The sequence below is a fragment of the Ochotona princeps genome, chromosome 22, assembly GCF_030435755.1.
Source record: "Ochotona princeps isolate mOchPri1 chromosome 22, mOchPri1.hap1, whole genome shotgun sequence".
Lineage (NCBI taxonomy): Eukaryota > Metazoa > Chordata > Mammalia > Lagomorpha > Ochotonidae > Ochotona > Ochotona princeps.
In genome coordinates this window covers 7,237,183-7,263,091 of record NC_080853.1, presented here as the reverse complement: position 1 = coordinate 7,263,091, position 25,909 = coordinate 7,237,183, and the positions used below count along the sequence as shown (strand labels likewise).

The following is a 25,909-nucleotide window of genomic DNA, read 5'->3' as shown; positions in this document are numbered from 1 at the left end:
CTCGTTGGGTCATTCTTTTTCTATGGTGGCCATGGAAGAAACCGTTTGTACAAAATAAAGAGAGAAAAACAGCGACGCGTTTCCAGGAGTGTCGGGGGGTGCATGGCTGCGGGTGGGGTGGGCATGCCTCAGGGTCTTGGGTGACCTCACAAAGCTGTCAGAGTGTGCAGTTTCCTGGCGGGCCATATAAACAATGGTTTGCATTTTAGTTGCAAAAATAGTGTTTCTAATGAATATGTTCTGGGGTGCTGTGCAGCTCTGCCAGAGCAGGCCAGGGGTCACCTGTCAGGTGAGCTGGCATCTTCATGCAGAAGGAGCTGGCAGAATGTGCCCTAATGCTGCCAACCTCAACACACCTCCTTTGCGGAGCCCCACTCTCGGGGCACATGAGGCACCCACCAGGCACAGAGGTAGAGGTGAGCTAGAAGGACCCAGCACGGCACCCCTCCTGTGCCAAGGGAAACAGCAGAGCCCTCCCAAGCGAGCTCTTGGTTCTGCAGCAGTTTCAGAGCTGCCTGCCCAGCACCAGAAGTTCCCTTCTATCACTCAGGGTTGCCTGGCAGATCCAGAGCTGACCGTGGGGTGACTGGTCCATGCCAGGCACTGCCACACCTGGGGACCAGGACATGGGCAAGCTGTGGTCCTGCAGCTGCACCAAGCTACTTACCCTCCCCCACCACACACACACCGTGCATAGGCTGTAAAAAATGTGAAATGTGTCACTTTGGGACCGAGTCAGGTGGAGCACAGGGCTGGGCAGAGTCTTTGTGCATCCCCCAGCAGGGACTGGGACAGATGCCCCCAACAGGTGACTCGGTGGAGCATCAGTGACCACTCGGGGGCAGCAGAGCAGCCATCACCACAACCTTCATTGCAGTTTCAGAAAGTGGAACATGCACCAAATAAATACGGAGCAAAACCAAAAGAGCAAATACCCACCAACTCTCCACAGGAAAGTGGCAGGACAGCGCTGTCTGCCTCGTCTCTGTGCTCCCACACACGCACCTCAGGACACACAAGCTCGTTTTTGAGCGGACTGCAGAGGGGCCTGCTTTCCCATCACCGATCCAGCCTGGCCTGATTTTGTCCCAGAGCCAGATTCCTCTTTGGTTCCTTTTTGAGCCATGTGGCCGCAGCGAAGGGCATCCCAGCCCCAGCGGCTGGCTTTGTGCTGTCATACTCGGGGGCCCATGGCCAGCTGGCCAGGGTGCAGCTCGGGCTGCAGATAGCCTCAAGCCCTTCCATCTGCCAGGGTGAAGTGACCGGAGCCACCCAGTGGGCCCAGAATGGGTCAGCACGCAGCGAGCCTCATGTTCCTCCCATGTACTCGCAGCCTCTGACTCGGGGCCTCCACCTGCCTGGTGCTGGGACACTCGGCTTCACAGAGCCAGCCAGAGGCTGGGCTCTCATTGAAGGCCAGGCAGTCCCACTTGGCCTACCTCTGCAGGTGCTCGGCTGTGGCCTGGGTCTGCAGCTTCAGGTCACAGGGCTGGATGACGACACACACACACACACACAATTCTAGAAGGACCCTCATGAGCTGGGGCTTCTAAAATATAGTGATTTCAACCTCGTCGTCCTGGCAGGAGACTTCTGGGTCTGCACAGAGTCGGTCCATCTTCTCAAAAGCCAGGCGTCCCTTCTCACCTGCAACAGTGAGGCCACGTGTCAGTGGGCACTTCCTGCTGTGGTGATCCCAGGTGGCCTCTGCTGGCCACCTTGGCATGCATCTGCCTGGTGACCCTCAAGGCCTGAGACCCTCCCCTGCAGTGAAGTGTCCCCTTGCCTTGTTCTGAAGGGATGGTAAAGAGGGAAGCCTGCCTCGGCCAGGGTGTTGGCAAACATGGCTGCCAGCACTGCGGCAGGCTCACAGGCAGGACCCCTGGGCACTGCCCTGCCTCCTGCCCAGGCTGGGTCTGGCTCCTCTAACATCTAGGGGCCCCGACAGCCCTGCTGCCCCTCGCCAACAAGTGTTGCACCACTTTACCGAATGACAGCGTGGCTTCCCGAGCTGCTGTGCGCACAGCCTCCACGTCAGACTGGCACAGGCGGGCAATGTCATCAATGCTTTCGATACCCTGTTGGGAATAGGAGGAAAAGAGCTCCCTTAGGGAGCTTTCTGAATGGCAAGTGACATCACTTTGATCAGCCCTGGTGGCACTGTGGTTCCCTTTCCCTTTCTCCTCTTTCTTGAAGCTTCCAGGTTGCTCGTGCAGCCTCTTAGTTCATCAAACAGCCAGGGAGGAAGCTCCTGTTCACAAACCCAACACCTGCCCATGAGCCAGGCCATGAGCAGAGCTGGTGCTTAGGAATGCCTGCTGAAGGCCCAGATTGGAAGAGAGCCGTCTGTTCCTGCACCTCCCTCCCTCCTTCCCCAGCCCCCCACATCCTGACCCTGCACTCCAGAGCAGGATGTGCCAGGGTCCTCGGGCAGCTTGTCCTCAGGACCCTGGACCATGTGTGTTGCAGTTGCCTCTGCTGGGCTCCCCACTCAAGCCAAGAATGGGGTTGGAGAAGGTCATGTTGGTTCATCAAGAACAGATAAAGAAATGAGTGGCTCATCGGGGCTGGGCACACTGACCTGGCAAGTGGGCAGTGGTGCCCTAAAAATTTCCCCACATGAGCAACATGAGGTGGAGACCCCTCATTTCTGGGCATGCAGCACACGGGGGTGTCAGGAGCTGACTGGAGCCGCACGAGAGAGAGAACTCTGACCTCATATGTGTTCCCAAGAGCCCGTGCCCGTAAGAGCCCTTGGTGATGTGAAGGTTTATTAAAAACTGAGCTGACAGCAGAGGATGGCCCACAGGCCCTGCATCCGTGTGGCAGACCTGGAAGAAGTTCCTGGCTCTTGGCTTTAGCCCCATTCCAGCCACTACAGCCAATAGGGGAGTGAACCAGTGGATGGAGGACCTTTGTCTCTCCCTTCTCTCTCTGTAAACCTGTCTTTCGGTATAAAGTATTACAAAAAGAAAGAATCCTGGTTCCTGGCAAAGTCTCGGCTGTTGCAGGCCTGCCTGTCAGAAGTGAGCCAGCAGTTGGAAGGTCTCTATTTTTCAAATTAAATTTTAACTTGAATTTTTGTTTTAAAATGGAGTGGAAATGCATGGGTTTTTCATAACATGCATTTTCCATCAGCTTGAAGATGCCTCATAATTCAGGAGCTCTGAGTGGCTCCCTGAGGCCACGCACCTTTCACCCAGAGGTGAGTACTCCTGGGGACTCCCTGCCATCAGATCCACTCCTCTAAAAGCACCTGTTAGGGGCCTTACAGCTGTGTCATTTTTCTTATGCTCCTTCCACTGGTTCACTCCCCCATAGACTCCAAACAACAGCTGGGGCTGGGCCAGGCTGAAGCCAGAAGCCAGGAACTCCAGCCAGGTCTGTCACGTAGGTAGCAGAGGTCCACTGGAACCATCATCTGGTGTTTCCCTGGGCACATTAGCAAGGAGCTGGGCTGGGGGAAGAGCAGCTGGGACTTGAACCAGTGCTCACATGGGATGTGGGTGTCCCAAGTAGCAGCCTAACGTGCTGCACCACAATACAGACCCCAAGAGGGTGGTAATTACCACCCCCCCTTTTTTTCTTGGTCTAGGTGGAATTCCTATAGAGCAGTGTTGGCATCAGCCACAGTGGCTGGCTCCCACGTTGGTCACTGGCCATGGCTCATGGACTCACCCGGAGCTGCTGGAGCGCTACACACGCAGCCTGCTGCAACTTGGCGTCACTCTCGGCCAGGGCGTGGGTGTAGAAGATCAGAGCCTGGGGGCGAGGGAACCCTGAGTGGGGCACGGGCAGGGGCAGAAGTTGCTGTTCCGCTGTGCCCTCAAGCTGACAGGAAGTTGAACTCTTCCCACTCTCCCAGTGCAGCTCAGCACCCAGGCCTGTTGGCCTTGAGCAGGTGACCCCAGTCATGAGATGGACTGCAGTGGTCCCTGAGTGCAGGGCAGTAGGAAGATGAGGGACACTCTCTGTGCCTGCAGCTTGAGAATGCCCCAGTAGCACGCCTCCCACCCTGAGTCTCGCACCTTGGGCGTGTAGCAGTCACACCCAGGAAGACCCAGCAGATGTGTGGCTTCAGGGACACTGCGATGAGGGGGTGACAGCCACACAGATCCTTTGTGGCCTGGTGGTCCCTGCTCAAAAAAAAAAATGCTGACCTACCTTCTCCCGGAAGCTTGTATTGCGGGCTGCGCCAGCCAGGCGTACCCTGGCCGCCCTGCACACCCGTAGGGATCCGTCCAGCTGGAGCAGCGCCCAGGCTCGCAGGGTCTGGGGCAGGGGCTGGAGCTGGCCCAGCCGCTTCCCCTGCAGCTTCTTGATGGCCTTGAGCTGTGCAGTGCTGTGCAGCTCCTCGATGAGTTTGACTAGAAAGCGGGAGTGCAAGAGACGTGAGCCCAGGGTCGCCCGGGTCAGGGCCAGGCAGCAGGGCCTCCCCAAGCCACAGAGAAACAAACCCTGGAGTGAGGGAAGGATTAGTGCAGACAGTCTTAGAGGGATCAAACATGAACGTTCAGCCCAGCTCAGGCCACCATGCTCCTCAGAGCCACCTGTTTGTTAATCTGGGTTCCCGAAGAACAGCGCGAGGGGAAGCAGAGAGCCCGGCCGGGACTGTGGCCCCTACCTTCCTTGGCTAGCTGGGCCAGGTGCTCCTCCAGGTCACTCACACCATGCTTCTGCAGGTAGCCGAGGAACTGGAACCAGGTGAGCCTCTGTTCCTCCAAGATCCCGGGCCCCGGGAGCAGCCCACTACAGCTGACCACCTGCTCCAGCAGCTGGTGGCACACTAGCCACACGGGGGCAGCAGTGAGCCTCTAAGTGCCCCTGGGCCAGTCCCTAGCCACCTCCCAGGGAACCCCTGGAGCTGGTGCCTGCGGGGGGGATGGGGGGGCCTGACTCCTGCCACCAACCCAGGTGGTGGATGGTGGGGAGGGACAAGGTGCTGAAGTTAAAGCCACCGTGCAGTGCAACTGTGGCCCTGCACTTGCTCAACAGAGCAAATGGCCAGATGCATTCAGCCAGCCTCAAGAGGCACCCTCCTGTGTCCCTGCCTGCCTGTTTAAGGTTCTGGCTGAAGGTATGGGGTTTGGCCCTAGCCCACAGACAATTGAGAAGTCCCCATGTGGAGGCCCGTGCTCCCCAGGAAGACAAACACTGTGGGAGGGTTGGGGGAAGCGCTGGAGTGAGGCAGGTAGGCTGAAACAGAGGACCCCCCACCCGGGGAGTGGAGCTCAGCCCATGGGGCAGGGCAGACACCTGCTTCCAGCTGTCGCAGGTGCTTCCCTCTGAGCCGGTGCAGGAACGTCCTCTTGAGCTGGCTCAGCAGTGTGGAGGCGGGGCAGGTCAGTGCCACACAGGGGGCCGTGCACGCCCTCCACAGCGCCCGGCACCCCTTCCCACACATGGCCTGTGAAAGGACTGAGACCCAGGGTCAGCCACCTGAGTGACATGTGGGGAAGCAGAGGTAACAGGGGGCCCAAAGATGTCCCTCCCCTGTGACCCAAGGGGTCAGGAAAGTGACAGGTGACTTAGCTGCTGTGAGCTCCTATCTGATGCTGCCACATGACAGCTCCAAGTGTCCCTCACTCGGTCACCACTGGCAGGCCTCACACCACCCTCCACCCAGGGAAAAGCAGGAACCTGGGCACCCAGAGGGCCAGTCCTGGGGTGGGTAAGATGGGCAAAGGTAGAGCTGATCATTTGCTCATGGCATTCCTTATGTGACCTCTGCCCATCTTACAGACGGGGAAGCCGAGGCTCAGAGAGATAGACCATTTGCCCAGAGCTTATCAAAACGCACACGCAGGACATTCCAAGGCCATCCCACCTCTCCTAGTGGACACCTCTGGTCCCAGCCAAGCCAGTGGCCCATGCCAGCCTCCAGCTAACCTGGGGTGTCAGGGGGGCAAGGCTCCCCATCACTTATGCAAAGAGGGAGCTGCAGGCCACTTACTTGCTTCAGCGGCCGCTGTCTGTCTGACTTTGTCCAAGTCGAGGCCAGAAAGCGTCTCCAAGACGCGCCTCTGCTGCACCGCTTCCTCCAGCAGTTGCTCCTGGACCACCCGCGACACAAGTGGGGACAACAGCTTCTGGAAGCACCCCATCCGACCCCAAGCAGCAAGTCAGAGCGGGTCGAGGCTCCCCCTGGTCTGGGCCTGTCCCCTCCCTCCCAGTGGCAGCTCCCTGGCCATCTAGGGTTCTTCCAGTTTTCCAAGGTGGCTGAGCCTCCAGGAACTGCCTGTGCCAGCAGAAGGACCCAGCCTGAACATGAAGTCAACCCAACTACAAAGCACAGCCCAGAGTGGGCAAGGCCCAGTCCCCTCAGCAGCATCCCTGGACCCAGCCTCTCTCCAGTCCCTCAGTGCTGAGCTGCTTTGGCCAGAGTTCGGCATGTTTCCAACCGGAGCCCCATGGCCACTCACCCAGACACAGCCGATTCGCCCAACAGAGAATCTGGCTCACTGGCCCTCAGGCCACAGGCCTCTCACCCCATACCATGTGCCCCAGCCAGGAGCACTGCCCAGCCCGCCTGGCCTCAGCCACCTGCAGCACAGCTCTGCACACACGCAGGTGCACAGCCAGCAGCTCGTCCAGCTCCCAGGATGGCCCCTGTGGTGATGGTGATGGCGACGAGGTCCTGTCCCTTCTGGCTTGAATCAAAAGGGACAGCGTGACTGCTTTGGTCAGCAGCTCTGCTCCCTTGGAGCTGGGATGAAGGTGGAATGGGGAGCAGGTAAAACCAAGAGAAAGGAGAGAGATGGGGCAGAGGGGAACGCAGAACAGGTGCAGCAGGGCCATGTGGCCCCCAGAGGCCGGGCATACAAGCTCAGCAGGAAGCCAGGCTCAAACATGCCAGGTACCCTGGAGCCACAGCAGACTCAACTACAGAGTGGGGCTAAGACCCCAGGACCACGAGAGGCTGGCAGAACACCACGGCCAAGGGGTCAGGCCCAGCTGGCTCTCAGTGTCCTGAGTGTGGGCCAAACAGCAGTGCGGGCAGCAGCATGGGCCCCTGGGCACCCCACCACCCCATCTTTGTGCCATCATCAGAGAAGGCACGAGGCCACATGCCCTCCCTCTGGACAGCAGCACACAGAGGAATCAAACTTGAGCAGGAATTGGCCTGGGGCAATGGCAGAAGCAGACCAGGAGACCAGTAGGAAACAGAAAGTTGTGCTCACCGGGGACTCTGGGAGCCCCCCGCCAGAGACAGCTGGTCCGGGGTGAAGTGGGCATTGAGGAAGGCAAAGCTGTCCAGGACGCACTTGGTCAGGCTCTCAGCCGAGGCGTGCTCCTGCCGCCGGGCTCCACGGGGCTGTAGACGGGGTAGCCAGACCTGAGGCAGCGCCAAGAGCCTTGCCAGCCAGGACTCCCACCAAGGCTCTCTCGGGCCTTCACAGAGTCCGGCCACAGGTCCCACCTCCCCCTCTGTCACTCAATACAGCCCCAGCTGTTGGTCCTGTGGCCTAGTACCAGGGCAGCAACAGGTGTGGCATGTGGCACTCTCTAGTCCCTCCCACGTGGCCTGTGAAAGGCATGGTGCAGACCTGGTGCGGTAGCCTAGTGGCTAAAGTCCTCGCCTTGCACACTCCAGGATCCCATATGGGCACCGGTTCTAATCCTGGCAGCTCCGCTTCCCATCCAGCTCCCTGCTTGTGGCCTGGGAAAGCAGTGGAGGATGGCCCAAAGCCTTAGACATTGCACCCATGTGGAAGACCCAGAAGAAGCTCCTGGCTCCTGGCTTCAAATTGGCTCAGCTACAGCCGTAGCAGCCGCTTGAGGAGTGAATCAATAGAAGATCTTCCTTTCTGTATATCTGACTTTCCAATTAAAATAAATAAGTCTTTAAAAAAATCATGGAGCAAAACCATCTGGCTCTGTGGCAAAGTGGATAAAGCCACTGCCAACTCAGGTCGCCAGTTGGTATACAGCTTATGTGTGTGTTAGCTCACTTAGGAGACAGAGCAAGTCAGGCCTAAATGCCACGCATGAAAGCCATGTGCATCCTCCATAGAGAACGTTACAGCTGAAGCACTCAGGACCTTAGCCCATGCTGAGGCGGTCCACTGGGGGCACAGCGACACCACGAGCATGGCACCAGACAGCCTGGAGAGGAGCTTCGCTGCCAGGCCGAGGCGGAGGGTGCACACTGCACCGCTCACACTGTTCACCACTCTACACATCCCCAGAGGTGACTGGGGGTGGAGGAGAGATTCCAGCGAGCTGGTGCCTCAGCAAATACAGCTACCCGAGGGATGAGGATCTGCTGGGTGTGTCCATGGACACCCACATGAATGTGTGTGTGATTTCTCCTTAAATTACAGGCACCAGCACCACAGCATGTGGGCTTAGCTTCTGCTTGTAGTGCTGGCATCCCATATGGATGCAGGTTCAACACCCGGCTGCTCCACTTCCCATCAGCTCCCTGCTTGTGGCCTGGGAAAGCAGCAGAGAATATTTCAAATCCTAGGGACCCTGCACCTGCATGGGAGACCCAGAAGAAGGTCCTGGCTCCTAGCTTTGGATCAGATTAGATCAGCGCCAGCCTTTGTGACCTTTTGGGGAGTGAACCAGCAGATGAAAGATCTGTCTCTCCTTCTCCCTGTAACTCTGCCTTTCATATAAAAATAAAATACAGCTTTAGAAAAAAAATCAAACTCGAAACCACAGCCTAGAATTGTTTTCGTTGTTCTCCCTTTGGGGGAAAAAGTCCCTGAAGGTGTCCAAGATGACTGACTGTTGCAGCCTTGGGATTTTCAGCATGTAGATGCGTGATGGTCCTGTCCACGCAGACTCACATTGTTCTACATAAACACACACACACACAAACACAAGGGGTGTGGCCTTGTGGCACACTGGACTAAGCCATTCCCCGGGACACTAGAATCCCATTTGAGGACCAGTTTGAGTGCTGCTGCACTTCCAATCCAGCTCGCTGCTGATGTGGCTGAGAAAGTCACAGAAGATGGCCCAGGTGCTTGGGCTCCTGTCACCTATGTGAGTTCCAGACTCCTGGCTTCCATCTGGCCCAGCCCTCACCACTTCGGCCCTTTAGGGAGTGAACCAGTGGGTAGGAAATCTGTGTCCTTCCGGTCACTCTTTCCAAAAAATTCATGAGTTCCAAAAGGTGACATGACGTCTTTAGTTTTTGAACTATTATTAAAGATTTATTATATTTATTTGACAGGCAGAATTACTAAGAGAGAGAGAGACCTTCCATCTGCTGGTTCAACCCCCCCAAATGACTGCAACAGTCGGAGCTGGGCTAAGCTGAACTTCTTCTGGGTGTCCCACATGGGTGCAGGGGCCCAAGCATTTGGACCATCTTCCATTGCCTTCCCAGTTGTGTTGGCAGGTAGCTGGATCAGAACTGGAACAACTGTGACTCAACCCGGCCTTGCAGGTTGTAGCTTAACCTGCTACGCCAGCCCTGAATTTGTTCCTTAAGGATTTTCCCTGAGATTTTCAGACATAAAGGGCTGATGAAGTAAGATTGTGATAGCCACGCAGAGTGACCATGTTGTAAAGAGTCATTGGGTGTTACATGGGAGTTTCAGCCCTGTCCCAACATGATCCATCCTGCCAAGTGCTGCAGAAATGTCCTCACAAATGATAGAGGGGTCATGAGTGTTGGCAGGTGGTGGGCTAACAGCTTTTCTCTGATGTAAATGCCAACCTGAGGTAGGCTAGAATAACACTCCCTGGTCAGAGAGCCACCTGCCACCCTTGTACCTGCGACTCTGTGAACCAAGAATGACACCTGGCTAAGCCATGTTGTGGGGGGATGTGGATAAGGCAGACCAACATCTGGACAGGGCTTCCATGGGCCTTTCCCAGGGCTGGGACCCAAGATGGAGCCAGAATCCATAAGCCCCAGCTTCCTCCAACCACTCCCCCTCCCCGCTGGTCCCATGAAGGCCGTGAGTACCCCCACTCACCAGGTGAGGAGACAGAGACCCAGAGGGACACAGCCCCTCCCTGGACCCCCGTGCCCAGCCGCAATCATGCCTTCAGCAGGGGAGTCATACCTTCAGCCGCTCCCTGAGATGGACAACCTGGTGCTCCAGCTCCCAGAGCTGCGGCCACCAGGTGGGGTGCGGGCCCCTTAGCAACTCCAGGACCTCCTGCAGCGGTTGCTCCAGGGCTGGGCCAGGACCCTCCATGCTGTCCTCTGCTTCTCCATCAGCCTGGCCCTCCTGGTTGGGCTGTGGGTTTGTGCCACTGTGGCCCAGGACACCCCAGGCCAGATCGGGGCTGTCTTCCCCAAGGCTCTGCCAGCCTGGCGGCCCCACTGGTGAACTCCCCGCCAGGCAGGCCACCTCTGGCAGCAGGCCCTGAGGCAGCAGGGGCCCCTCCTCCTCAATGGAGGCAGGGGGGCCGATGGCCAAGGGCAAGAAGCCCATGTCTGAGGCAGACGCTGATGTGCTGGTCTCGGCATCTCGGGGGTCCTCGGAACTGAAGGAGTCCATCTCAGGCAGCTCCTGGCTCCAGCTCCAGGGGCCCCGGCCATGCAGGTCGCTGTCCGACAGGTAGCTGAGGATGGAAGGTACCCTAGGCCTGCCCGGCAACCAGGGCTGCGGCGCCGGCTGCTGCAGCACAGACTGAAGAGAAGTGACCAGCCTCAGCAGCCACCCCTGGGGCCAGGTGGCAGCACCAGAAGGGCCGCTCTCCAGGCCCACCCTGCACAACCACATTATCAGGTGACAGCTCTGCCAGGGTGACTGGCATCCCGGGGGTGCTGAGAGGAGCTTGTTCCCCCAACACTACCTTTGTAGGAGCCTCCTGGCTCTTCCCCACACCCCAGAGGGCTCCCACACCTGTTCCTGCCTCAGGCCTCTGCCCCCTCAGCTCTTTGCCTGGATGGCACTATTTCTGGGATCCCTTGTCGCAACAGCAATGCCCACCCCTCCTTCTCACTCTCCTTGTGCCCTGCAGATGGGGTGTGGAAGCTCAGCTCCCAGCAGGCCCATCCCTTTTCTCCCAGGGAGCAGAGCCGGGCATGCAGCCCTGAGTGAGTGAACGATGCCACACGAGAGCTGACTGTCATAGCAGGGGCCCACACCTCCCTCACCTGTTCTGTGCTCGCTCTCTGCTTGCCCTTGCCACACGCACAACAGGGGTGTGGACACTCAGTGCTCCCGTCACTCAGCCCAGCAGCTCACACAGTGGCAAGCAGGCTTTGAAGTACTCGGTCCCTCCAGGAATCGACATAACAGTCCCCTCTTGGGGTGCTACCAGCACTGTAGCTTCTCCAATACAGACTGAAGCCCAGAGGGGCTGAAGGACTTGCCCAAACTCACACAGCAGGGGAGGGGCAGTGGCAGGCCTGCCATCTGGCTGCAGAGCCCACACTCTAGCTCACAGACAGGTCGAGTTTACTGGGCCCAGGGGGGCCAGGTGAGAAAGTGGTCTCAGATGCCCACTTGCTATTCCTGGAGCTCCTTACTGAGAAAGAAGCCATGCAGTAGCCTCCCTGTGCCAGTCCCCAAGGGCAGCCAAGAGGGGGCCGAGCTCCCCAGAACTCAGTACCCCCACCGAAGAGACGCTTTGCGTGCACAGGTTGTTACCCATGCCCTGGTGCTGGCAGCTGCAATGGCAACCTCACCGAACACAGCCTGACACGATGATGCAGCCAAATGTGGGCCGCTGTCCTGCCAGGCAGAGCTGCCTGCAGGCATGTGGCCAAGTGCAAAAGGTCCCCGTGGAGCAGAGTACAGGGGACATACACGGGCCTCCAGTTGGCACAAAGTAGCTCTGGGCTCTAAGGGGACCCCCAAGAAAAGGGGTCTCTTACTGTGCACTGTGGCAAGTGCCCTGAGGGCATGCATCGATTCTGGAATAAGAGAAAGAGGCCGAGGCTGAAGCCAAGGCCAAGACCGACCCAGAGGGCATAGAGTCATCTGAACAGCACAGTTCGAAAACTGCGACGGCCAGCGCTAATCCTGGAGGTCCCCGGGAGGGAGTGGCCCAGGAGGGAAAGACATCAAAAAACATCCCCAGGGTAAGCCCAGTACAAGCAGAGCCCAAAGCTGGAGCATCTGGGGTGCCCAACCAACCACTCAGCTGCCCCCCAGCTTCCACGGCCCTCCTGCCCACTCACCAGGCAGTATCTCTCCCGGAAGCTGGGGGTGCTTGGGGGAGTCCAGGCATACAAGGAGCCCTTCCTGCTGTTCACTGAGAACTTGCCCAGGGGGCTGGAAGATGACAGCTGGCTTTCGGAATCAAGTGGGCTAGGGATAGGGGGAGAGTAGGGAGTGGACGTCAGGGGGTCCCACGGGTATGGAGCGTCCATCTCCATCGTCCGAGACACCCATGGCTGTCCTGAGCACATGCCAGGAGCTGGGAGCATGCCAGGACCCCACTGGCCACTTGCCCAACCATACTAACAGAACAAGGGGTCAGAGGGGCGTGGGAGGGCATGTAGCACAGAGGGTAAGACACTGCTCGAGCTACCTGCCTCCATGCCAGAGTGCCTGGACTGGAGTTCAAGCTCCACTCCCGGCCCCAGCTTCCTGGGAGGCAGGGGAAGGTGGTGCGAGTGCCAGGCAAGTATCTGACACCCGGTGGGAGTCCCAGGTGGAGTTCTGGGATCCTGGTTTCAACCCGACCCAACCTTGGTTGCTGCTCAAATCTGAGGACTGAACAACAGCTGGGCGTGCCCTCCTCTCCATCTCTCCATCTCCTGCTCTACTTCTCTCTACCTCCTCCCCTCCCGTCCCTCCCTCTCTCCCTTATCATTTCTCTCTCTAACCCCTTGAGTTCCTTCCATCTTAATCTTTCCTTGGACCTTTCTCTCCCCTCCCATCTACCCCCGCCCCGCTTCACTCCCTCTCCCTCTCCCTCCCCTGTCCCTGTCTGCCTTCTGCAAGAACAGACACCACTGGGAGGGTGGGGCAGGGTGGGGAGGGAAGGCAGGGGCTGTGAGGCACTGTGGGCCCTTAACCCAGTGATCACCACAGTGGATACCAGGCCAGGAGGTGATCAACTGGCAGTCAGGGTGGGACCCCAAGGCGGGCACAGGGAGCAATGGAGCCACATGGCAGGTACCGCGGGAGCTGGCATTTCCCACAGTGGGCAGTGGGGTGGGTGCTGCCCCACTGACCTCCACAGCACCTCGAGCTGCAATTTGATGGTGCCCAGCTCCGTGATATCTACCACAATGACCTGCGGCCGCGTGCAGAAGAAGTCGGCGATGTCACATGTCACAACACCCACGGTCAGCGAGCTCAGGCCCCTCAGCTCAGTCACCTGGGGACAGGGTGGGGAGGGGGCATCAGAGGGCAGTGTCAGAGCCAAGCACCCAGGGTGCGCTGGCCCCATCCTGGCCCTGCCCTCACCTTGATCTCCAAATCCTCGTGCAGGGTGGGGATGAAGGCCTTCTCCTCCTCGTCCCATGTCTGGCTGTCGTCTGACTCAATCCGGCCCTTCAGCTTCCAGCGCTGGCGGCCCAGGCGCATGAGCACCTGTTGAGAACGGGATACGTCAGCTGCTCCCGACACCACCTGCGCAGGGAGCCCTCCTAGCTACTCACAGCCCCAGCAGGGTGGACATACCTCATACTGGTCTCCAGGACAGAGGCGCGCATAGCCCACCAAGCCTGGAACATAAAGACAGATGCTCTCCCTCTGCTCCAGGGATCTCAGGCTCCCCAGTATACACAGGACGCCCCAAAGTGCAGGACTCAGCTTTCTTCAGGGGAGTGAGCCATGGTGAAGGACAATGGACAATGGACAATGGACATGGCTCAGAGATGGGTGGCCTTGCCTGAGGTCACGGACCATCAAGCACAAAACCAGCACTACTCCTGACCCTGGGGCTCTGGCCAGCACCCCCACACCCGCCCCGCCCCACAATCCACAGCAATCCTGGGAAGCACCTGCTCATGTGGGCCATACCTTTCATCCGGACATGGAACTCGCCCAGGTGAACCTCCAGGGCTCCCTCAATGAGCCACATATCCTGTGAAGCCCCAGTAGGTGTATCAGTCACGTGCCCTACCCTTCCTCCCGACACCAGGGGTGGACGTGTCCTGCACCTTCCAGCCAGAGGCTGCCTCCTCTTGGCTCGCAGGAGCACCCCTGGCCTGAGCCTAAGCCCCAGCCTACCTCGGTGCACTCGTACAGGCTGCGACCCAGCTCCTGCAGGCTCTCGCGGGAGGCACGGCTTGGCGGACCCCTGGAGAAGGCCCGCTGCATGTTGCAGGCACCATCGTGCAGGCGGCACTGGATACAGTAGCCCTCGTAGAGCTCATCTACCTGGAGGGGCACACAGCTGCCAGCCACTGTTGTGCCCACCCTTGGGAACAGCTGGCCTGAACAGCATGCCCTTTACTGTATCCCAATACCCACAGCCACAGCAGGAGCTAAGGAAGTGGGCAGGGAGCATCCCCTCCCCTCTCAGCCTGGCTTTTAACTCTAAGTCAGGAGGCACATTTGCCCTCTGGCCACCAAGGGGACTGGGCACAAAGACAGAGGTGTGGACTCATGCTTAAGGGACTTGCCATATGGCCCAACACATCTCCTTTCTCTTATCTGGGCCTCACTTTCCTGTCTGTATAACAGAACACTTAAGTCAGCTTTCCCAGCCTTCTAGAATTAAGCCCAAGGTTTTCTGGACCAACCTTTTGTCCTGCTAGTGGCCTGGCCACCTCGACCTCAGGGTCCTGTGCCTGCCCCAGACCAGGAGGTCACCTGCAGTCCCAGCCCACTCACCCCACACAGCCCCAGGCACTGCTGACCTTGCTAATGTGAAACTCCATCTTCCGGATGTGCCTCTCCACGGAGCGCATTTGCTTCTCCCACACACATGACAAGGAACGCTGCTTTAGCAGAAGCCAGGGCCCCTGGCCAGCTCCGCCTCCCCTGCCTCCCGCCCTCTGCCGACGGACGTGGTGCCCAGCAGAGCTCACCACCCTGGGGAAGGCTCACATGGAACCCCCGTCCCCACTGGGCAGTCAGGGAGGAGACTCAGGGACACCCACAGAGCAGCCAGCATCCCCACGCCTGGCGCCACCACCCTGCCTTCCATGTGTATGTGCATGTGTGCTGCGGGCGGGATCTTGCTCACCTTGTCCAGGTCATAGTAGAAAGCCTATGCGGGGGAGAGAAGCAGGTGTCAGGGATTCTGAGTTCAGAGTGTGAAGGCAGACTCCTGTGACTTAATGCTGTGAGTGGTGGGGAGGTCCCTGGGCCATGTAAGGCCCACAGAATCACGTGATCCAGCCCAGCCAAGGCAATCGCAGGTGGGACCAGAAAGTCAATTGACAGGCTGGTGCTGTGGTGCAGCAGGTAGGGCCACCACCTGCAGTGCCAGCATCCCATATGGGCAGTAGTTCCCATCCCAGCTGCTCCACTTCCCATCCAGCTCCCTGCCTGTGGCCTGGGAAAGCAGTCGAGGATGGCCCAAAGCCTTGGGACCCTGCACCCATGTGGGAGACCTGGAAGAAGCTTCAGATTGGCTCAGCTCTGGGCGTTGTGACCATTTGGGGAGTTGACCAGCAGATGGAAAATCTTTCTGTCTCTCCTCCTTTTTGTAAATCTGCCTTTCCAATAAAAATAAATAAATTCTTTTTTAAAAAAAATTTTTTTTTAAAGAATTTATTTATTGGGCCTTGCGTGATAGCCTAGCGGCTAAAGTCCTCGCCTTGAATGTGCCGGGATCCTATATGGGCGCCTATTCTTGTCCTGGCAGCCCCACTTCCCATCCAGCTCCCTGCTTGTGGCCTGGGAAAGCAGTCGAGGACGGCCCAATGCCTTGGGACCCTGCACCCGCGGGGGAGACCTGGAAGAGGTTCCTGGTTCCCGGCTTTGGATCGGCGCACCGGCCTGTTGCGGCTCACTTAGGGAGTGAATCATCGGACAGAAAATCTTCCTCTCTGTCTCTCCTCCTCTGTGTATATCTGACTTTGTAATAAAAATAAATCTTAAAAAAAAAAAAATAAGATCCACAGGAGGAAGAATGCATGGCGGGGTGGGGGTGGGGCAGGCAGCCAACTGAAGGGAAGGAACAAACCAGAAGCAGGAGGTCCGTGTCTTCCTGCTCACACAAGAGACTGAAAGCTAGAGATGAGGAGAGGAAGGTGGTTGGAGTGTGTCCATCTGTGGAATGTGGCAGCTCAGATACACACCTCTGTGGTCCTCCAAGCAGTGCAGCCTTGGCAGAACTTCCCCCTCAGTAAGCGCTGGAACTGCCCGACCAGGGGATGGGCAGGGAGCAGAATAGGCCAGGCCTTGCCTCCCCACGTGGGCTGCAGGCCCTTGTCCCCCCTGCTGTGCCCACCTTCCAGGAGCCAGCTGGGCCCTCTGCCCCCTGCCCCCTCCCCTACAGCTGCTCTGCACTTGGGCTCTGGGGAGGAGAACCACAGAGAGCAAGGTCCCCAGGCCTCATAGCTGTGAGTCAGCACAGTGTGGGCGTGAGGCTTTCTCAAGGCACCAGAAGGGTGCAGAGAAGACTGGGTAGAGGGGGCACCCCAGAACAGAGAGCCTCAGCCATGCCACCCAGGAAAATACTGGAATCCCATTAGAATTATGTCTCCCACAAACAATCAAGACTTAACTTACCCTAAGGTTACACAAGATCTACTTAAAAATTAACTTTTCTGAAAATCAAATTTAACTGGACATCTTATTCTTTTTGGTCATGACTTTGGCTAAATTTGGTTCTGCCTAAGAGGGTGGCAAAAGCCCTGAGCTGGTGGGTGATGGCTTACCAAGTCTGGGGCCAGGCTCAAAGACAGAATGATGGTACCAAGCTGTATGCTGGCCAGGTGTCGGGGGCCATCTGTGATGCACTAAGCCTTGATGCCCGACACGCCCACTTGGCATTGCACGGGCAGGCCTGATTCCAGGCGCCCCAGCCTAGGGTTCCAGACAAGCCCCATCTTACCCACCTCCACCCCTGCTGGGCACTTCTAGGCCAGAGGGGACATGAGAGGCTGCCCTTGAAGTCAGGCCATCCAGGGTCAAGGTTAAGACTCGCTCATCTCAGGGGTCTGCTCCCTGCACTGACCTGGGTTGGGGGGCATTTGGCAGCAGATGCAGTCTCAATGGGGAGGGTACGGGGCGGGTGTCTCACCAGCCTGGAGCTCCTGTGGGTATCCGTGTGGCACCCACACAAGTAATCCAGCTCGGCCTGCTGCACAAACAGATACTCCCTGTGGGGAGAGCAGGAGGAGGAGATGTAGGTTGAAAAATAAGGAAGAACAGTACACAGTGTCCCATGCCCCCGGCAGTGCCTTCTCAAAGGTCAGCTCATGCGGTCTGAGGGTACAGCCTGTGCCTCCCCCAGAGGCTGCGTGCTGCCCTGGCTCGGCAAGTTCTCCCCAGCCAGCCCCACTATTTTTTGCTGCATCTTAAAGATGGGCAAATGGACCCCCAGAACCTGTAGGTGACCACATCAGGCCACCTGACAAGGAGGAGGCTGGACTCACTCTGAGGCCATTCCCCAGGGGGAAGTGTGAGTTATGTGTCTCTGAGAGCACCCTTAGCATCCTTACTTGAGCCCCTTCTTCAGCGCCTCGAAGATCTTCTTGACCTGCTGAGGCTTGGGGTCCATGCAGCTAGAGCCCTTGCGCAGTGTGGCGTAGGCCTTGGGCACTCTGCCAGGTGTCCGAGACCTCACAGAGCCCCTGATGCTGCTGCCCTTTCTGCAAGAAGGGATGGAGAGTGAGCGGGGTCAGAACAGGCCGATGGACACAGCTGTTCCGGTGTTGCCCCCTTCAGCGACCAGGGCCTCAGGGAATCGGAAGACCTAGACCCACTCCTCTGGGCCTCCCACCTAAAATGAGGGGCCCAGACGTGAAGATTACAACAGCAGCAGCAGAAGCCTGGTACAAGAACACACTCGGAGAATCACGACCAAGTCACCCAAACACCAAGGTCTCCTGATAAAAATCCGTTCTGTCTGTGCAGGCAAAGCTACCTGGAAGGCTGAATTATAACCCTGCTGTTTGCTTGGCACCCATGGGCTGACCTGCCAGCAGCCAGCCCCTCCTTCTGTGACCAGCATCTCCATCTTTGGGACTTCCCCCAAGCTCTGCTCCGGAAATGTGCAGTTTGGGCCTGACCACATATGACACTTACGTGTGTAAACACGGGCATCCTAAGGCCACCCCTCACCCCAAGGCCAGGGAGAAGCAGAGGGCACAAGGCTGGTCAGGAAGCAACTGGTACTTGGACTGAGAATTCACAGAACCAGCAATTCTCCCTACTGTTAGACCCCCCTGCGATTCCAAACTTCTGCTGCTGGGTGGGAGGAACAGAGACAACATGGAGACAGAAGGCTTCAGACCCAATCCACAGGACAATGAGTGCCTGGATCCAGCTTTGCCTGCATTCTACAAGCCTGTTGCTTCTTTTTAGCTTAGGAGTTGGGATCCTAAAGAATACAAATCTCCCCTGCAGTGACTAGCTTCACCAATTCTTAAGGTGGAGCTGCGAGCCCTTCTCTCCAACTTCCCTACCAGGGGTCGGGGGTGGGAAAGCCAGTACACTGGAAGCAGCAAGCCTGAGTCCCAGAAGGGGTCCTGCATAGCCTTGAGGGGGAGTCCCCGCCCTACCCCACCATGCACACCCACCTGCCTGCACTTTGAACTGGCTCCACTTGCCCAGGTGACTTCAGCCCTCTCCAGATCCCTCCCCAAACCTCAGGTTTTCAAGTGTAAACTGCAAACAACAGGACCCCCATCTGAGGGGTGGGTGCCAGGGGGCCCCACTCGACTCCAGATGCCCTGCTAGCACAACACGGTGCTTTACAGATGTCAGCTTGCGTCCTGCAGCCCTCCCTCTCCTCACACCTGGGAAACAGCAGGTGCTCAAGAGAAAGGCCAAGGGCGTTGGAGCAGAGTGCATGACTCGCACATGGAACTGGAAGAAAGGAATGGGACACAGGGCACAGCATACCAGGGGTTCCTGGGCAGGGACAGAGTGGGCCAGGCTGGAGAGAGGGAGGAGGTATGGTCTATGAGGGGCCACAAAGGCAGGAGGGGACCCAAGGTGAACAGGGCACAGGGAAGTCATTTCCCAGCACCTTTGCAGTGACAACCAGGTGTCCCCAGCATGTGCAGGCCACACCTTGAGCCACAGGGTTGTAAGAGCATAATGAGGGTACATCCACTGCGGGGCCAGGAAACACCAGGAAGTGGGGGGGGGGAGAGCTTGTGGGTACTGAATGAGGACCCCTCCGCACCCTGGGGCGGGCCCTGAGAATCTGTATTCCTAATGTGTTCTCAGATGCCAGCAATGCTGCGGGCTAGTGGACCACTTCGGGGACCACTGCCTCTTGGGGTCCCCCATTTCTGCTTTTCTCAAGAGACCTATGTGTACTGGAGGGCCCAGCTCTGACAAAACCTGGTGATACCCAAGGCTGAGACCCCAGAGCCTGTCACTATGAGACCCCAGAGCCTGACCCCAGGGGAGGCCACAGGGAACAGGCAGGGGACATGCAGGACACAGGTCCAGGTTCCTGGCCAGGCTGAAGGGTGTGGGAGCCCCAGCCCCACCTTAGGCCCCAGAAATCTCAGCCATGGCCAGGCTGCCTTTCCAGCCAGGCCAGATGCTGTGCATTCCACATGCAAATGAGGCACCTGACTACTCAGCATAGAGGAATTATTAGGGAACCAAGCCCCACACCCCAGGCTGTCCCCAGGCTACGCAGCCTGGACACAAACCAACACACCACATGGCCTGTGCCCCTGCCCAGGACTCTCAGGGGCTTTGGCAGCCTGAGAGAACCCAGGCTGCAGGCTAGCCACAACCTCCAAACTTCACCTCCAGTGGCTCCTGGCACTGAAGTCCATGAACCTCAGTCTCCTGATCTGCAAAAGGAACCCAAGATTCCTGCAGGAGATCATCATTCCCAGCACACATGGAGGACCTCCTGGGCACCCAGTGGTGGGGACCAACCACGTGAGGGCATCACCCCCAGAAAACTGGCACACAGGAGGCAGCCATAACCAGAGCAGACTCCAGAGCCCCCTGCCAAGGACTGGGTCCAGCCCCACTCCCTTTGGGGCTGTGTGAGCCTCTCTGGGTGCCTGTGCTTCTCTGGGAAGATGGGACAGATTGAAGTTACTAGGAGAGTTCCCCTGACTAACAAAGGCCAAGGGCTCCCAGGGGAGCCTGCAAAGAGGGGTCCCACCCACTCAGCCAGGACCAGCCAGGCTGGCACCTGGTACAGGCATAATCAGGAAAGTGGGAAGGGGCCAGTGTGTCCAAGGAGGCTGCACAGGGTGGCTTGCAGTTGTGCTGGAGTGAAGGTCACGGCCACAGAGCCCTGGATAAAAAAAAACTGCCGTATCCTTGACACTTAACCCCTGCCAGCTGCAGTTGCTTGACCCTGCCCCCGGCCCAGGCCCCTGAAGCCGCATCACCCACCTCTTGGAACAGGCCCTCCATAAGGTGGTCATCTCCAGGCCAGCAGACGGGACAGGCTCAGTGGCACCAGACAGACAGGCAGCTCAGAGGCAGAGCTGCGGGAACTCCCACACCCTCAACCTGGCCACCAGCCCATCTACCTGGAAACCTCCGTCCCCCATGGCTGCCACCGCCACTGTCACCACCAGCACTACCATCACCGTAGCTATCCCTGCGCTTGGAGACACCAGCTCCCAGGGCAGCTTAGGACCTCTGCTCCCTGCTGAGATCCAGCAGGACTGGCACATCAGCCACGCTTGTGCAGCCTCTGGATGGTGAAACCAGGCTGAGTGTCTGGCCCGGGTGTCACACATGCCAGGGCAGGGAGCAGCTTCTGGGGGTGGATGTTTCCCCAGCTCCCGGAGGAGGACCCAGTAAACATCCAACAGCCCCGGCCAACCTGCCGGATGGGCATGGAAATGGGCATGTGCGATCCTGTGGCCCCACGCCCTGAGGACAGCTGCCTGGTGTGGCTAGGAGGCAGCCCATGTGTTATAGCTGCCAATGGGACAAGATCTGGAAGCCGATGAGGTTGGGCTTGTATCCACACCTGTCCTCTGGTCCCAGGTGGGCAGAGATAGGACTGAGTGGGGGGCACGTGGCTTCAGGGAGGGCCTGAGGCATCACGTGCCACTGGGTGACAGTGACAGGCAGGCCTGGTTTTGTCCTCTGTGCTTTAAATGCACTGCCTGCTTCCTCCTGACATGAGTGCAAGGTCACGTCCCTGGTCCAGCCTAGGAACCAGAGCTCAGGGAGCCTGCCCATGGCCCGAGCCTGTGCCCCAAGCTGCTGTAGATGCAGGGGGCTGAGTTTGAGCCACACCCTTCTGGCTTCCCATTCCCCTCCTGTCTCCTTTCCAGAAAGCCAAGGGTGACACCTCAGTTTTTACATCTGCATTTCTCAGCCATGCCAGCACAGGACCTCCTTGAAGGCACTGCACAGGCTCCTGGCCCAGGGGGCCACTGCCTGGCTGAGCAGGGGTCAATGGCTGTCCGTCTGCGCAGAATAGGACAGGCTCAGGACCTAAACTCTGTTCTCCCTCATTCCTTAGGTCTGCATCCCAGTCCCAGTGCCCAGAAAAAGGAAATGACCCTATTTTAGCAATCATTTACACTTTAGTATCAAGTTGTCCCATCAATTCCCCCCACACACAAACACTTGAATCCTCCGGCAGTGGCCTGAGAGGCCCCCTCTCAAGGTGAGCCCTGGCATCAGGAGCAGCCAAGACAAAGCTGCTTTAGAGGCCCTCATCTCATGTCAGAGGATCTGGGTTTAAGTGCTGGCTCCACTTGATTCCAGCTCCCTGCTTATGTGCACCCTGGGAGGCAGCAGGCAACAGCTCAAGCACTTGGTCCCCTGGCACCCACATGGGAGACCTGGACTGAGTTCTCAACTCCTGGCTTTGCAGTGCCCGGTCGAGTACTGGCTGTTGTGGGTATCGGGAAGCGAACCAGTAGATGGACAAACTATCTCTCTGCCTTTAAGTGAAAATTGAATTGAAAAAGAAAAGAATTGAAAGGAAAGGAAAGGAAAGGAAAGGAAAGGAAAGGAAAGGAAAGGAAAGGAAAGGAAAGGAAAGGAAAGGAAAGGAAGGAAGGAAGGAAGAAAGAAAGAAAGAAAGAAAGAAAGAAAGAAAGAAAGAAAGAAAGAAAATTAAGTCTCATCCACAGTCTGAGGGGTCTTGAGGAGCCGGGTAAGGGTGAGGCGGTGGGCAGGACACTGGCCCCAGCTTCCCCCTCCAGGGCAACCCTTGGCCTCCTATCTGGGGTCCCTTCCAGTGCCAAGTGTCCCGGCTGCTTGACTGTGCTTCAACCCAGTTGGGTAACCCGGGAAAGAAGATCAGAAGGTAACACTGGAAATCCAATCTGGCCCATCCGACTGGGAACCAGGGCCCAGACCTCAGGGGGCAGAGACAGGAAGTGAGAACAGCAACTGCTCCTCCCTTCTGCTTGGACCAGGCCACTGTGGATGCTAAGGGCAGAGACCGAGGCTTGGGGACACTCTGAACCAGCCCAGGGCCCAGGACCTCTGGAATCTACCTGTGGGAGAGCCCCAGGAGAAGCCCCAGGGTGCTCACAGGTTTAGGCCACCTCTCCTAGACTAGGTCAGGAGCTGGGCTGTCCCCAAACCTCCCCTGCAAAACTGGGCAACCTGTCCAGCAAGACCCTCCCAGACCTGAGGCTGCCTGCCTCGGGTGGGAAGCCAACAAAACCCAGGGAAATGACATCATGTCATTCATATCTGCTTAATGCATGCTTACTCTTGGCAGTATTGATGGAGCTCCTACTGTGTGCCTCCTATACTACAGGACTGAAGTGATAGCTGAGCAGGAAGGAAATTTCTGGATGATTCCAACAGGGAAGTGGCAAGAAGGCATTTGGCTGACTCACTGTCCAGCCTTGCTCTGGCCGGGACCCCCATGCACCCACCTCTCTGCTCAAACATGCCAGGTTTGTGGGTTCTGGGGATGCTGCAACACCCACACAACCTACGGGCCTATTGTGCAGAGGGCAGGTACCTGCTAGGGGCAGGTAGCCTGGGACCTACAATCTCACCTCTTCCTGGGGACTTGCTGTGAGGCAGTGGCAATGACCCAGCACAGGCGGCTGACAGAGCCAGACCCAACCCTACACAGGGGAGAGTGCCCACAGCCCAGACCCTGTGCAGCTGCCCAGCACCAACGCCTTCACCACCAGGCAGGCTCAGAAAGGTGACATCACTTGCCCCAGCATTCCTCCCCAATACCACCCTAGGAGACTGAGTCCCAACCCAAGGCTGATTTTGCTGTGTAACCTCAGGTGAAGAACCCACCTTTCCGAACTTCTGTTCTCTGATCTGCCAAGCCCAGACTGATCAGACCAGAGCCTTGGGAAGGATCCCTGTTCCAGAGGCTTCTCCAGGCACTCCCACTGGAGGGCAGGCCACAGGTCACTCACAGAAGGAAGGGGTGCTCCAACCCTCCCCAGCAGAACTTACGCCATCCGCCGGCTCTGTGCACTGCTGAAGCCAGCGAAGGAGGCACTGCGCCCCACGGCCCCCACGGCGGCCGTTTCCCTGGGGGACAGGAACCGCACCCTCACTGACATGGCCGTCACCTGCAGGGACAGAACAGAAGAGTCAGGTTTGCAATGTTGCCTCCTGGGATTGTCCTGCTGGCTCCCAGATGGACAGACTGAGGCTTGTGGAGTTAGGACGCCTGTTGGCATCAAGAGGCAGGAGCAAGTTTCAAACTCTGAACTAGCTCTACCACTGAGCCAGGCTGACTTGCTCCTTCAATTCCCCACGTGGGTCCTCTCCACAGGCCTCTACAAACCCTCACGAGCACCTCTTGGGCATCACGCACCAGGCTGGGGCCATACACCATGTAAGACAGCAGCTGGTCCTCGGGCCTGGGTCAGCCAGAAGGTGTGGGGTCTGATGTGAAACCACTGCGAGCCTGGATGTTGCCCACCCAGCCATGCAGACGGCACCCAGAGCTCAGGAGCCAGGGAGGAGGTGGTGGGCAGGGGAGGGAAGGGTGTCCACGGGACCAGTGTGGGCAAAGACCCCAGAGAATTGCCACATGACCCACACATGGAGACTCAGCAGGCTGGGCAAGGACAGCTGGGAGATACTGCCAGCCCCAGGAGACTGCTGTCACCCCCAATTTATCCACCAGACTCCAAGGAGGCCAGTCCAGAGCTTCTTTCCTGAAACATCTCTAGATTGGAACAATGCAGTAGCATCTCTAAGGAACACTGCCAGACATTTCCAACCTGGGCAGTTGGTAAGTTCTCCTTCATATCTAGCTTACACCTTGGCCACTACAGCCAAGGCAGTGTGCAGCCAAGGACACCGGGGCCCAGGCCTGTAGAATCTCTACCACCAAGACCCCCACATCCTGCATGCTGCAGCCCGACTCCCCTCCATCCACACCCTCGCTCATGCCAGGGCCTTGGCTGGGACACACACTCTTGGAGAAATGATGAAAGCCAGCTGCAACTCAGCCCCTGCCAGGTGCTCCAGCCCCTGTTCCACTGCACCCCCCATGAGCCTCCTCTTCCTCTGTCCCCCACCTGCTGGCCCAACAGGACCATCCACAGCAAAGAAGCAGGCCTGGCTCAAGTGCCCCACTCTGTGGCTCTGGGCTTCCATAATTCTAACTGCAAAGTGGGACTTCAGAAAGGACCTCCCCCAAATGCAGAAGGCCCCTAGAACCCCCAGCACGCAGGTGACACCCCAGAGAGTTCAGTGTCTGCACCGGGCTGAGTGAGTGTTGGCCCAGGAGATGAGGGCAGTGGAGCAGGTGAGGCAGACGCAACCTCTCATCCCAACAGAGGAAGTTGGCAAGATCTTGATGAGCGGCCAGCCCAGTGACAGGGGCCATGGGCTGCTCCGAGTCCATGAGCAGCATGCTGTGTTGCAGGTGGAAGGACGGAAGAGACGTGGTGATGCAGGCGGCATCTACCCAGTGCAGCTTACTGAGCAAGTTCTCGCAAACTGCTTGATAAAATCCCCTAGAAGCTCCCGATGACCCCATTTGATGGAAGAGGCAACAGACTCAGCAGCAGTGCGATGTGCCCGACCCCAAGGACCTGGGGGAGAAAGCGACAGAACCCGGCCTGTCAGCCTCAGTCAGTATTGTCCACTGTCCATGGTCACCTGATGTGCTGTACCCTCGGTCCCTGGGGAGGCCCCAGCAAGCGAGGGCCAGCTGTGACTTTTCTGGATGTTCTGAGCTGGCTGCTGTCACGTGGGCAGCTCTGAAGCAGCCACCTTGGGGGGACCCTGACACTTGGTGACTTTGACCAGCTCCCCTTAACCCCTGCACCTGGGGGCAACTTCTCCAGCTGTGGCAGTGGCTCCCTCCCCTGCAGGGAGAGAAACCCTGAGAACCAACCCCTGCATCCCGTGCTCAGCAGTGCAAACAAACGGTGGTCAGTGGGAACAGAGGCTCCATGTGAACCCAGGCTGAGGGCCAGGACCAGACCCACGGTTCATGCCAGCCATAGCGCATCATTACTCAGAAGACGAGAGAGCCTGTGAAGTGGAGGCTCAAGCCAAAGTCTGGCTCCTTCCCCCGTCCCAGCTGCCACAAGGAGACCAGCTCCCACGTAAACACCTGTCTTCCAGCCCTGAGGACAACTCCCCAAAAAGCTTTCCCAGACACTTCACTGTTCTTAAAAAAAAAAAAAAGTACTTGTTTATTTGAAGGGAAAAAGGGATGAAGGAGGAATCTGGCTGCTGGTTCAATCCCCAGATGCTCATGACAGCTAGGACTGAGCCAGGCTCAAGCTGGGGGCCCACGGCTGACATAATGGTTCAACAGCTTTTTTGGGTTTTTTTTGTTTTAATCGTCCCCCATTCAGCACCAGCATCCCATATGAGCACCAGTTCATACCCCAGCTGCTCCATTTCTCATCAGTTCCCTGTTCATGGCCTGGGAAAGTAACACAGGATGGCCTGAGTCCTTGGACCCCAACATCCACACGGGAGACTGAAAGAAACTTCTGACTCCT

The 25,909-nt window shown here is 57.8% G+C and overlaps 1 protein-coding gene across 1 annotated transcript in view; it reads right to left on the bottom strand.

The window, feature by feature from the left end:
* Positions 1 to 857: 857 nt before the first annotated feature.
* The window catches only part of RIPOR3 (RIPOR family member 3), an 86,538-nt gene continuing 61,486 nt past the window's right edge, over positions 858 to 25,909 (bottom strand). The window contains exons 2-22 of the mRNA XM_058679659.1: positions 23,388 to 23,506; positions 17,495 to 17,644; positions 17,074 to 17,152; positions 15,067 to 15,090; positions 14,738 to 14,791; positions 14,106 to 14,255; positions 13,896 to 13,959; positions 13,554 to 13,597; positions 13,338 to 13,463; positions 13,103 to 13,248; positions 12,101 to 12,230; positions 10,029 to 10,601; positions 7,182 to 7,315; positions 6,544 to 6,646; positions 5,954 to 6,089; positions 5,257 to 5,418; positions 4,625 to 4,786; positions 4,165 to 4,367; positions 3,679 to 3,762; positions 1,988 to 2,078; positions 858 to 1,647 (exon numbers count right to left, since the gene is read on the bottom strand). Of these exons, the coding sequence (XP_058535642.1) occupies positions 1,550 to 1,647; positions 1,988 to 2,078; positions 3,679 to 3,762; positions 4,165 to 4,367; positions 4,625 to 4,786; positions 5,257 to 5,418; positions 5,954 to 6,089; positions 6,544 to 6,646; positions 7,182 to 7,315; positions 10,029 to 10,601; positions 12,101 to 12,230; positions 13,103 to 13,248; positions 13,338 to 13,463; positions 13,554 to 13,597; positions 13,896 to 13,959; positions 14,106 to 14,255; positions 14,738 to 14,791; positions 15,067 to 15,090; positions 17,074 to 17,152; positions 17,495 to 17,644; positions 23,388 to 23,497 (2,823 nt within the window). The 5' untranslated portion in view covers positions 23,498 to 23,506 and the 3' untranslated portion in view covers positions 858 to 1,549. The remainder of the gene's footprint in view (positions 1,648 to 1,987; positions 2,079 to 3,678; positions 3,763 to 4,164; positions 4,368 to 4,624; positions 4,787 to 5,256; positions 5,419 to 5,953; positions 6,090 to 6,543; positions 6,647 to 7,181; positions 7,316 to 10,028; positions 10,602 to 12,100; positions 12,231 to 13,102; positions 13,249 to 13,337; positions 13,464 to 13,553; positions 13,598 to 13,895; positions 13,960 to 14,105; positions 14,256 to 14,737; positions 14,792 to 15,066; positions 15,091 to 17,073; positions 17,153 to 17,494; positions 17,645 to 23,387; positions 23,507 to 25,909) is intronic.